The sequence below is a fragment of the Panthera onca genome, chromosome A2, assembly GCF_046562875.1.
Source record: "Panthera onca isolate mPanOnc1 chromosome A2, mPanOnc1 haplotype 2, whole genome shotgun sequence".
Taxonomy (NCBI): Eukaryota; Metazoa; Chordata; class Mammalia; order Carnivora; family Felidae; genus Panthera; species Panthera onca.
Genome location: NC_138340.1, coordinates 18,518,038 through 18,531,050, shown reverse-complemented (window position 1 = coordinate 18,531,050; position 13,013 = coordinate 18,518,038). Strand labels below are relative to the sequence as shown.

General features: G+C 42.7%; 2 protein-coding genes across 3 annotated transcripts in view; one reads left to right on the top strand and one right to left on the bottom strand.

The window, feature by feature from the left end:
* Positions 1-13,013, bottom strand: part of NDUFAF3 (NADH:ubiquinone oxidoreductase complex assembly factor 3) — a 339,096-nt gene that overhangs the window by 85,802 nt on the left and 240,281 nt on the right. The window lies entirely within an intron of this gene.
* RHOA (ras homolog family member A) overlaps positions 1-13,013 on the top strand; it is a 61,342-nt gene that overhangs the window by 45,743 nt on the left and 2,586 nt on the right. For both annotated transcript variants that reach the window (XM_060633678.3, XM_060633677.3), the window contains 2 exons: positions 3,916-4,072; positions 7,403-7,523. In XM_060633678.3, coding sequence (XP_060489661.1) covers positions 3,917-4,072; positions 7,403-7,523 — 277 coding nt within the window. In that variant the 5' untranslated portion in view covers position 3,916. The remainder of the gene's footprint in view (positions 1-3,915; positions 4,073-7,402; positions 7,524-13,013) is intronic.

The following is a 13,013-nucleotide window of genomic DNA, read 5'->3' as shown; positions in this document are numbered from 1 at the left end:
GATCATCCTAAAAAGAAACCCCACCATTCCCTTAGTAATCATTTCCTTTCCTTTCTTTTCCAACTTCCTTTCTTAAGCAAACACCAGTTGACTTTGTATTTTCCTATTCTGGACATTTTATATAAAGGGAGTCATTTAATATGTGGTTCTTTGTGGCCACCTTCTTTCACATATGTAATGTTTTCAGATTTCATCCATATTGTAGGATGTATTAGTACTTTTCTCTTTTTATTGCCTAATATTCCATTGTTTGGATATATATACTACATTTTATCTGTTCATTAGTTGTTGGATGTTTGGTTTGTTTCCACTTTTTGAATATGATGAGTATTTTCAATGCTGCTGTGAACATTTGTCCACAAGTTTTTGTATGGACATAGGTTTTTGTTTTTCTCCGATGTATGTCTAGGAATGGAATTGCTGGGTCATGTCTATTCAGATCCCTTGCCCATTTTTAAAGTGGATTCTTTGATTTTTTTTTTTTTTAACGTTTATTTATTTTTGAGACAGAGACAGCATGAACGGGGGAGGGTCAGAGAGAGAGGGAGACACAGAATCTGAAACAGGCTCCAGGCTCCGAGCTGTCAGCACAGAGCCCGACGCAGGGCTCGAACTCACGGACCGCGAGATCATGACCTGAGCCGAAGTCGGACGCTTAACCGACCGAGCCACCCAGGCGCCCTGATTTTTTTTTTTTTAATGTTTACTTATTTTTGAGACAGAGACAGAGCATGAACAGGGGAGGGTCAGAGAGAGAGGAGACACAGAATCTGAAGCAGGCTCCAGGCTCTGAGCTGTCAGCACAGAGCCCGACGTGGGGCTCGAACTCACGGATCATGAGATCATGACCTGAGCCGAAGTCAGACGCTTAACCAACTGAGCCACCCAGGCGCCCCGGATTCTTTGATTTTTTTGTTATTGAGTTTGTAGTTCTTCATATATTCTGGATCCAAATCAACACCCTGAGCCAGACCACCCACCTAAGCTGCTCTTCTGTTGTATTTTAAGGTTCTTTATGTATTCTAGATACAAGTCCCTTATTAGATATGTTATTTGTAAACATTTGCCAGTATTCTGTGGGTTGTCCTCTCATTTTTATTTACTTATTTATTTATTTTAAAGTAGGGCCTACACCCAACGTGGGGCTTGAACTCAGGACCCTGAGATCAAGAGTCATGTGCTCACTGGGGCACCTAGGTGGCTCAGTCAGTTAAGCGTCTGACTTCAGCTCAGGACGTGATCTTGTGGTCCATGGGTTTGAGCCCCACGTCAGGCTCTGTGCGGACAGCTCAGCGCCTGGAGCCTGCTTCAGATTCTGTGTCTACCTCTCTCTCTCTGCCCCTCTCCCACTCACACTCTGTCTCTCTCTCTCTCAAAAATAAATAAACATTAAAAAAAAAAAAGAGAGAGAGAGTCATGTGCTCAGGGCACCTGGGTGGCTCAGCGGGTTAAGCATCTGACTCTTGATTTTGGTTCAGGTCATGATCTCACAGTTTGTGAGTTTGAGCCCCATGTCAGGCTCTGTGCACCGCCCCCAGCCCCTGACTCTCTGAAATAAACTTACAAAAAAAAAGAGTCACATGCCTTACCAGCTGAGCCAGCACATGCCTTACCAACTGAGCCAGCCAGGTGCCCCATGTCTTCTTGTTTTCTTTCTGTCTTTTTTAACTTTATTTATTTTGAAAGCGAGAGTGCACATACATGAGCAGGGCTTGTGGGCTCGAACCCACAAACTATGAGATCATGCCCTGAGATCATGATCAAGAGCTGACCATTAAACTGACAGAGCCACCCAGGCACCCCTTGATGGTATCTCTTGAAGCACAAAAGTTGGTTGCTAATGATGAATATATTCTGTGTGTGTGTGTGTGTGTGTGTGTGTGTGTGTGTGTCTGAGAGAGAGAGAGAGAGAAGAAGAGAGAAGAGAGAGACTTAAGCAGGCTCCACACTCAGCACAGAGCCTGACTCTGGGCTTCATCCCAAGATCCCAGGATCATGACCTGAGTTGAAATCAAGAGTCAGTGGCTCAGTCGGTTGAGCATCTAACTTCGACTCAGGTCATCATCTCACGGTTCATGAGTTTGAGCCCCGTATCAGGCTTACTGCTGTTAGTGCAGAGCCTGCTTCGGATCCTCTGACACACTCACTCTCTCTCTCTCTCTCTCTCTCTCTCTCTCTCTCTCTCTCTCTCTCTGCCCTTCTCCCAGTTGCACTCTCTCTCAAAAATAAACCATCAATCGATCAATCACAGTGGCCAGGAGCTGGAAGCTACCTGGTATCTATCCATGGATCAAAGGGCAGTGTGGTATATACATACAATGGAATGTTATTCAGCCTTAAAAAGAAGTAAAGGAAGTAAATTCTGACACATGATACAACATGTATGAACCTGAAGACATTATGTTGAGTAAAATAAGCCAGTCACAAAAGGACAAATAGTGCTGATTCCACTTCCAAATGAGGTAGCATGAGACAGAAAGTAGAACGGTGGTTGTCAGGGGTGAGTAGGGAGAAAAGGGAGATAGGGAGTTAAATATTTTATGGTGTTAACTCTTACATTTGGGCTTATCCATTTTGAGTTGATTTTTGTATATGATTTGAGGTGTAGCATTCTGACTTTATTCTTTTGTATGGATCTATTCAGTTGTCTCAACACCATCTGTTGAAAATGGACTTTTTCCTCTAAAGACTGTCTTTCCTCCATCAAATTGTTTTGGCATCCTTGTTGAAAATCACTTTGACCCTAGGGGCACTTTGGTGGTTCAGCTGGTTAAGCATCAGACTCAGGTCATGATCTCACAGTTTGAGTTTGAGCTCTGCATCATGCTCTCTGCTATCAGCTCCAAGCCTGCTTTGATCCTCTGCCTCCCTCTCTCTTTGCCCCTCCCCCTCACTTGCACACATTCTCTCCTCCCCCCCCCCCCCCCCCCGCTCAAAAATGAATAAACATTAAAAAAAAAAAAAACACTTGACTCTAAATGTGGGGGGTTATTTCTGGACTCTCAATTGATCACAGTGTCTGTCTTTATTACAGTGCAACACTATCTTGATTACTGTATCTTTGCAGTAAGTTTTGAAATCAGGAAGTGTGAGTCTTGCAACTTTGTTCTTCTTTTTCACTATTGTTTTAGCCATTCTGGGTCCATTGAATTTCTGTGTGAATTTTCCGTTCAGTTAGTCAATTTCTGCAAAGAAGCCAACTGGTATTTTGATAAGGATTGTCTTAAATCTGTAGAGTAATTTGGAGGATGTTGTCATTTAACAGTATTGTCTTCCAATCTGGAAACATGAATGTCTTTTCATTTATTTAGATCTTTCTTTCAACAGTGTTTCAGAGTTTTCAGAGTATGTTTTGTACTTTTGTTAAATTTATCCCTATTCATTTTGAAGCTATTATAAGTGAAATTGTCTTAATTTCATTTTCAGTTTGTTCATTGCAAGTTATAGAAATACAGTTGATTTTTATATGTTCATCCTGTATCCTTCCACCTTGCTGAATTTGTTCTAATAATTTAATGGATTCCTTAGGATTTTCTATATATAAGATCATGTCATCTGCAAATTAGGATAGTATTACTTATTCATTTCCAATCTGGATGTTTTATTTCATTTTCTTGCTTAATTACTCTGGATAGAATCTCCAGTATCATGTTGGATAGAAGTGTTAAGAGTGGCCATTCTTGTCTTGTTCCTGATTTTGGGGGAAAGCTTTCAGTCTTTTTACCATTAAGTATAACCTTAGTTGTGGGGTTTTGGTATGACCTTTTGGTGTCAAGTGGAAAGGGGTACTAACATTTTGTATTTGGGTGTGCTAATAGAGGCTTGTTCCCTATGGTCAGAACAGTGTGTGTCATAGCCTGAGGCTATTAATAGCTTCTTGTTCATTTTAGATAACACCTTTGTCTCCTGTTTCAGCATGGCTGCCATCCGGAAGAAACTGGTGATTGTTGGTGATGGAGCCTGTGGCAAGACTTGCTTGCTCATCGTCTTTAGCAAGGACCAGTTCCCAGAGGTGTATGTACCCACAGTGTTTGAGAACTATGTGGCAGATATTGAAGTTGATGGAAAGCAGGTGAGTATACTTTTCTTAACAACTAGTATTGTTTTGCCTGTTAGACTATTCATAGAGCCTGTAGTGAATTAGGCCTTTTTGTCTCTTCAGTATACAATATAATAACGAACATGTTTGAATGAGAAATTCATTCTGTTCTGGCATCTTAGCCCAACTTTATTCATTTTTAATTGCTATCATCTAGACTTTGCTCAATTCATATGTATTTTAAATGAAAAGCCTTAGTATATGTGGTCCTCGCAGCTTTATTTATATTTGAAATTTAGTTTGTTGCCAGACAGATAATGCTAAAATGAACCTCTTTGTATGGATGGACTTTTTTTTCCTCCCAGTCTGTCAATATTTCCTTAAGTGCTGAAGAATGAGATTACTACGTCAAGAGGTCCTTATTTTGTGTCTCAAAGGGGGGTGTATTGATCTGTACCACCAGCAGTATGACATTTAAACAACATACTCACATTTAAATTTTTTTTTTAAATGTTCATCTATTTTTGAGAGACAGAGTATGAGCAGGGGAGGGACAGAGAGGGAGATACAGAATCCAAAGCAGGCTCTCCAGGCTCCGAGCTGTCAGCACAGAGCCATATGCAGGGCTTGAACCCACAAACCGTGACGCGAAATCATGACCCAAGCTGAAGTTGGACACTCAACCAACTGAGCCACCCAGGCACCCCCTCACATTTAATTTTTTTAAATGTTTTTGACTTTAACATAAATAGGCTGCTACAGTTGCTTCAACTGCCTGTCATTGGCAATGAGGACAGTGTTTCTTCATGTCTATCTTGAAAGTCCACTAGCAAGACTGGAGCAAAACTCTTCTGGAATTAGAGTATATGTTTTTTGGTTTTTTTTTTTTTTAAGATTTTTTTTTTTAAGTTTATTTATTTATTTTGAGAGAGAGGGAGAGAAAGAAAGCATGAGCAGGGGAGTGGCAGAAAGAGAAAAGATCCCAGGCAGGATCTACACTGTCACTGGGGAGCCTGACATGGGGTTCAAACTCACAAACCATGAGATCATGACCTGAGCTGAAGCTAGATGCTCAACTGACTGAGCCAGGCACCTCAGTATATGTTTGTGGTTTGTTTTTTGTTTTGTTTTGTTTTGTTTTTTAAATCTTCTTCCTTTCATTGTCAAAATAATTTCTTACACAGCTCTCTGTGCATCTTTTGAAAAGGAATGAAATTCCCACTGCAGATAGGTATGCTGAAAAGAAAACTAGAACAAAGGGCTCTTTGCCAATAGTTTGTGGCACATTAAGCCAGCTGCTCAGAATTCTTGGGTCCCCGAAATAAAAGTGCTTGATAGCAACTCGGTAACCTCCAAGTTGGGAGAGGGTGCTGCCTAGGAATGTTCATGTAAGAGTGTACAGTAATAGAACCTAGGAAACCATCCAAGATTCTAGGTGATTGTGGTTCCAGGAACAGACATACCAAAGACGGAAAGGCCCATTCTGATAAGAGACAAGGTCCAACACCTGAACCGTTTATCAGGAGACAGTCATGGTTGGATGTATCTGACTAAACACACATGAGGCATGGAGGGGTCAAGGTAGTGTGATTTGGCAGAGAGTGAAGGAGCTGTATCATTCTGAGGGCAGGTCTATTGTGATAATAGATATATTATCACAAAGATTATATTGATAATCAATATTGATTGATATTGATATCAGTATATTATAAATATACATACCAGAGGCGCCTGCATGGCTCATTTGGTTGAATGTGTTATTCTTGGTTTCATCTCAGGTCATGCATGATGCCAGGGTTGTGGAATCAAGCCCCACATCGAGCTCTGCACTAAGCATGGAGCCTGCTTGGGATTCCCTCTCTTTCCCTTTGCATGTGCACGCACTTGCGCTCTCTCTCATAAAAGATAAATGAGAAAAATTTTTTAATAAGTAAATACACATACCCAACTAATGGTGTATGTACATGACAAGTGCAATGGGCCTAGTGGAGGTTGTGAGTGATGCATCCTAGGGCAAAGGTTGAGGGTGGAAGAGATAATTAGCCATCAACTTTAAGGAAAGAATGATATGTAGAAACTCTGAAATACAGGCAGTGGGACTTCTGGGTGGCTCAGTCGGTTAAGACTCTGACTTTGGCTTGGGTCATGATCTCTTGGTTCATGAGTTAGGGCCCTGCATCGGGCTCTCTGCTGTCAGTGCAGAGCCCACTTCAGATCTTCTGTCTCCCTCTCTCTCTGCCCCTCCCCTGCGTGCGCTCTCTCTCTCTCGCTCTCTCTCTCTCTCTCTCTCTCTCTGTCTCTCAAACATAAAATAAACATTACAAATTTTTTAAATACAGGCTGTGAAGGTTCTAGGAGAAAAAAAGTATTCCACATGTTAGAGGGAGAGCTCCTTGGGCCCCAACGTGTTCCTGAGCAGAAGATATTAAAGTCCCACTCTGGTTGTGGGAAATCACAGGGCTGCCTGCAGTGCTGGACAACATGGAAAGGGACCTATGTCCAGAGCCCAATCATCAGTTTGCCCTCCTATCACGTGAAGGTGTGCAGGTTCCCAAGTGCGAAAGGAGTACTCTGCTACCTTAGTGATGCTTTCATTCAAACATTTTTTGAGGAGAAAACGCACAGCCAGAGACCTTTCCTGTCCGCTCAGACCTTGCCTAACAGCATGGTGTCTTTTCTTACCCATCAACTCAAATACAGTCTTCTCTCCGTGTTTCCACATTTGAGCAGAATGAGGAGACAAAACAAGGAAGTGGTTGAGTTAGAATGTATTAGCAAAAGTTACTCAGGTCTGGTGTTTCCCTGTCTTGCCGTATACACCTGGTGGGATATTATTTACAGTTTGATTTCCCTTCTTGTTCATCTGCTTTTCTCTGTAGAATGTTGTTTATAATTAAATACTATACTTCTCACAAAGTTATTTTTGACTTCACATTTTGAATTATGTAAGTATAGTATTTTGAGAAATTTCAGCCTAAAACTACTACTACTACTATTACTATTATTATTATTTAAATGTTTGTTTTGCGTGTACAAGCTGGGGAGGGACACAGAGAGAGGGAGGCAAAGGCTCTGTGCCATCAGCACGGAGCCTGACGCCGGGCTCAAACTCACAAACTGTGAGATCATGACCTGAGCCAAAACCAGGAGTTGGACATTCAACTGACTAAGCCACTCAGATGCCCCTCAACCTGAAACAATTTAATCATACCCTCCACCTCAGGCTTGATGCTTAATAAAAGTGAACATTCTTCTGTTTTATTATTTGGGATAGTTTGCCATTTGAATGTACTTTGGTAAGTACCACTTCTGAAAATGGGTAGGATTAACCTTGCACTCACATGTTTATTTTTCTTATCACAGGTAGAGTTGGCTTTGTGGGATACAGCTGGGCAGGAAGATTATGATCGCTTGAGGCCTCTCTCCTATCCGGACACCGATGTTATACTGATGTGTTTCTCCATTGACAGCCCTGATAGTTTAGGTGAGTAGCCCTGCAGCCTGATGTTTGTCACTGCCTGTGTGCCTGGCCAGCACCTGGTTTCTCAGGTCCTTTCTGGGCATCAAGTGGTTGAAAAGCAAACATGATCTTCATAGAAGGAATCATCAGTGGCCAGAATCCTAGAGCCTTGGGACTATATAGCCTGGGCCTGGGTGGCTTTTCAGCCTAGTTCTCCCATAGCTGCCATGTGTCTACTTTGTAAAGTAGCTGGGTTCCAAATATAAACCCATCTTTTAGACTAAGATTTGGGGAAGTTTTTGTGGGTGCCCACACCTTTTTTCAATACTTCATATTGAGCTTGTTGCCTTCTAATATCTTCTGATTTGCTCTTTCCTAGTAGTGTTTTCAAAGCTCCATTTTAGCTCTTTTCTAAAGTGTCTTAGCTAATAAAGAGAGACTTGAACTTCACTTTTCCACTAGCTCAGTTGGTGACTTGTCTCAGTAGCTACTTTCCTTCAGAAAAAGACTGAATAACACTGACCTCACACTCTGCTAAACAAGGCACCAAGGCCTGAAACAGAACTTACTTTCAGTTTGTACTTACTTGAAGACGACAAAATATCTCTCTTGATAATGCAGTGCTCTATATCGACAGAGTAGCATGTGGGCCAAGAATATTGTCATTAACAAACAACCTTGGAGAGCCTGTTGGTGGTGTGGGGTGGTGTGGGCTTGTGCTGGCCAGTTAGGGTTATGTGACTTTTTTTTTTTTTTTTGTCATGGATGTACTCATTTTAATGACAATATACTGGGGCCTTCCAAGATTTTGAACCACTTGATCAAAGTTATGCATCCCAAGGAGTCAACCTGAGATTGAGCCTCTGGGCAGTATCTCCTAGGACTGAAACAGAGCAAGTACTCTCTGCCATTGGTTCACTTTGGTCATTTTCAATAGTTGTTTTAGTTTTGGTTTTTCAAACAAATCTGGCTTCCTTTGGGGGGCCGTTGGAAGGCCCTAGAGGGTGGGGCAGAGCTTTAGACCACAGAAAAATAGAGCCATGTGAAACCCTCCCCTCATGTACACATCATGGACTTTGTCTAAGTCCTATAGGAATGAAGAGGAATGTGTGCCCTGTAGCTCATCATCCAAGGTATAGTCCTCTAGGGACAAAAACACCTTCAGAGCAGAAAGTTACTCTTGCGTCTCACTTTTAAAGAACATGTCTCCTGTCTCAAAGGAGGTTCTTCAGCTTTTGACCTCTGTCTGTTTACTGGCCATGACTTATTTCCTACTGGCCCTTCCCCCCAGAGGGTAGGCTCTGGGGAGGAGAGCAGAGGTAGAAAGTAAAGAGGCAGAGAGATGGATCTCTGAAGTACAGACACACCTGGGGAGAGAGGCTCTGATGTTCGAGGACAGATACTCTGCCTTCCCTGGAAGTCACTGCAGGAGTGTGGTAGGTAGGTGGAGCTCCTTTAAAAAAAAACAACAAAAAAATAAAGGGCGCCTGGGTGGCTCAGTCATTAAGCTTCTGACTTTGGCTCAGATGACTGAACTAGCTTCATTTTGCCAAAGCCCTTTATTTTATTTTATTTTTTTTAACGGTTTTTATTTATTTTTGAGACAGGGAGAGACAGAGCATGAACAGGGGAGGGTCAGAGAGAGGGAGACACAGAATCTGAAACAGGCTCCAGGCTCTGAGCTGTCAGCACAGAGCCCGATGCGGGGCTCGAACTCACGGACCGCGAGATCATGACCTGAGCCGAAGTTGGCCGCTTAATCAACTGAGCCACCCAGGCGCCCCTGCCAAAGCCCTTTAAAAATTTGTTTTGGCTTGGGTGTAGGGGAGAATCCCACCAGTAGTTTGCCTAAGTAAAATGTGTTAAGGAAACACAAAAGCTGGATCAAGGGATGCCTGGCTGACTCAGTCTGTAGACCCTGTGACTTTTGATCTTGGGGTTGTGAGTTCGATCCCCACATTGGGCATAGAGATTACTTAATTAGAAAAAAAAAAAGTCTGGGGCACCAGTCAGTTAAGCGTCTGACTTCGGTTCAGGTCATGATCTCACGGTTCATGAGTTCGAGCCCCGCATCGGGCTCTGGGCTGACAGCTTAGAGCCTGGAGCCCACTTCAGATTCTGTGTCTCCCTCTGTCTGCCCCTCCGCTGCTTGCACTCTGTTTCTCGCATTGTCTCAAAAATAAATACACATTTAAAAAAATGTTTTGTTTTTTTAAGAAAAAAAAGTCTGGATCGAGAAAATGAAAAGCTAATGTCAACCTAATGCTGGACTTGATTTATTTGATTGGATGTTAGACCATGGCCCTGCATCTAGGTGTAGGATGGCAAGTTTGATCAGGAATCAGAATTTCGGTGTGAGAGTTTCAGCCCTGCTGCCAGCCAGTCCTATGATAATTTACTTTTTAGAGCCTATGCTGTCTATGACCATGCCAGACCATGACTGGCAATTGGTCTCTAGTCTGTATTCTAGTTGAGACCTGGGGTAGCAAACTTGTAAAAGACCAAATAGTAAAAACTTCATCTTTGTTGGCCATATGTTTTCTGTTGCAACTATTCAACTCTGTTGTTGTATCACAAAAGCAGCCATAGAAAATATATAAATGAATGAACTTGGCTGTATTCCAGTAAAACTTTACTTATAAAAATAGACTCCAGGGGCACCTGAATGGCTTAGTTGGTTAAACATCTGACCTTGGCTCGGGTCATGATCTCACGGTTTATGGATTCAAGTCCCTCTTTCTCTGCCCCTCCCCTGCTCATGTGCTTTCTCTCAAAAATGAATAAAATTAAAAAATTAAAAAAGACTCCAGACAAGATTTTATTTGCCGATCTCTGTTGATGATAAGAATTCATTCTCTTTATTTATGAAAAGTGGCAAAGGTAAGACAGAGGCAATTCATTTTAATTTTAATTTATGTTTCTTGAGTTCCAGGGGTAGGGAGACCATTGGAGTAATAATTTCTCTTTTTGTTTTGTTTTGTTTAAGAGCGAGAGAAGGCGCAAGTGAGGGGCAGAGAGAGAGAGAAGCGGGACTCACCCAGGGCTCCTGTGTTTACCTGAAGCAGGGCTCATGCTCACCTGATGTGGAACTCGAACTCACGAACTGTGAGATCATGACCTGAACCAAAGTCAGATACTTAATGACTGAGCCACCCAAGCACCCCCCTCTTTTTTATGTCTATTATTTATTTTGAGAGAGAGAGCATGAGCAGGGGAGGAGCAGAGAGAAGGAATCCCAAGCTGGATCTGCTGTGTCACACAGTCCAACGTGGGGCTCGAACCCATGAACCATAAGATCATGACCTAGGCTGAAATCAAGAGTCGACGCTCAACTAGCTGAGCCACCCTGGTGCCCCTGGAGTAGTAATTTCATATATTCACCAAATATTATTGACCACCTATTTGTAGAAGAAACTTCTTCTAGATTAAGGGAGACAAAAGCAAGAACAACTGTAAACCCAAAAAACTTAATGGTAAATCTGATAGCAAGAAATTTCAGAAATAACTTTCGTGGAGGGGTGCCTGGGTGGCTCAGTTGGTTAGGCAGCTGACTTCAGCTCAGGTCATGATCTCATGGCTCGTGAGTTCAAGCCCTGCATCGGGCTCTGTACTGACAGCTCAGAGCCTGGAGCCTGCTTCTGATTCTGTGTCTCCCCCCCCCCCCCCCCCCACCTCTCTCTACCTCTCCCCTGCTCATGCTCTGTCTCTCTCTGTCTCAAAAATAAATAAACATCAAAAATTTTTTTTTTAATTTTTTTTTTTAATGTTTATTTATTTTTGAGACAGAGCATGAACAGGGGAGGGTCAGAGAGAGAGAGGGAGACACAGAATCCGAAGCAGGCTCCAGGCTCTGATCTGTCAGCACAGAGCCTGACGCAGGGCTCGAACTCAATGGACCGTGAGATCATGACCTGAGCCGAAGTTGGACATTTAACCGACTGAGCCACCCAGGCGCCCCAAAAATTTTTTTTAAAAAAAAGGAAAAATAACATTCGTGGAGGTGGTATGGAGTGGTCCATGGTAATATTCTGTTTCAGAGGATGACCATGGGATGGATGGTCAGCAACCCAACTAAAAAGGTGACTTCTGAGAGACACCTAAATTAACTGAGGGAAGCCAATACAGATACCCAACAAAACAGCCTTCCAGGTAGAGAGAACAGCAGGTGCAAAGTCACTGAGGCAAGAAGAGGAGGGAAGGAATCCAGTGTAGCAGCAGGGGTGGCAGTGAGGGTTGTAGAGCAATGTGGTTAATGGTGTGGACCTTTCCTTTTTCCTCATGAGATTGGAGCTCTTGGAAGGTTTGAACAAGGGAGTGATGTCTCACTTACCTTTTAAAGTGATTACTGTTGGGGCACCTGGGTGGCTCAGTTGGTTAAGCGTCCACCTTCAGCTCAGGTCATGATCTCATGGTTTGTGAGCCCAGGCCCCGCATCAGGCTCTGTGCTGACAGCTCAGAGTCTGGAGCCTGCTTCGGATTCTGTGTTCTCCCTCTCTCTCTGCCCCGCCCCCGCTCATGCTCTGTCTCTCTCTCTCTCTCTCAAAACTGAATAAACGGCAAACAAATTTTTTTAAAAAGTGATCACTGTTGTAGCTGAACTGAAAACTGACCACAGGTGCACAGGTGAGAGCAGAGTTTGCGGCTGAGGCTGTTTGGCTTTGTTGTTAGATGTGCTGGCCCTTTACTCTTTATTGTTCTGAGGACTGAAACACTGCATTTCTTTGAGAAACTCTTTGTTTCAGAATAAAGCTTTGAGTATCAAGTTATGACATTAGTGATACAGTCAACTCTGTGGCTGCTATAACAAAGGAAGAAGGAAGCATTCAAGTGTCAATCTTGTGTGCTGAAGAGTGGAGCATTGAATTACAGGAGTTTCCTGACCTCCCTCATGTAGTTTCTTTACCTGAGTTGGTCTTTCAGCCAGAAGACAGAGCATCTTTCTGTATTCTAAGTAACTCTTGTCTTTTTGGTAATTTGTCTTGAAGTCATGGAGCAAACAGTTTACTTCTAAAATATAGACTCAAATTACAAGCAGACCATTTAAATGATTGTCATACTAAGTACTTTGTATGTGTGGACTCAGAATAATCCTATGTAAGGTAGGTATTACTGTTATCCCCCTTTTATAAAATCATGCCTGACACTGAGATGCCCAAGGCAGTGGTTATGGGAGGTTGAACCCAGGCCACTCACATTCCATGATGTATGTCCAACCTTTCTCAATTAGCAGAGTATTGGCAAGAAGCTACAGCTGGTTATCACTCATTTTCAGAAGTCATTCTTGAGCCATTTGAAATACCAATAACCTACACGATGGGGGTCATGCTAAAGGTCCATAAGCTAGATGTAGAGAGAACATGTAGACCCTGGCTGGGCCAGCTGCAACCCTAGAATGGAGACCTTTTCTGTAAGATGTGGTCAGAGTTACTAGCCAGCAGTGACAGAGATGGTCCATGGATAGCTTCCCTCCTTCAGTCAGGTTGTATCATTGTGGAGCCACCCTGTGTTCTGGAA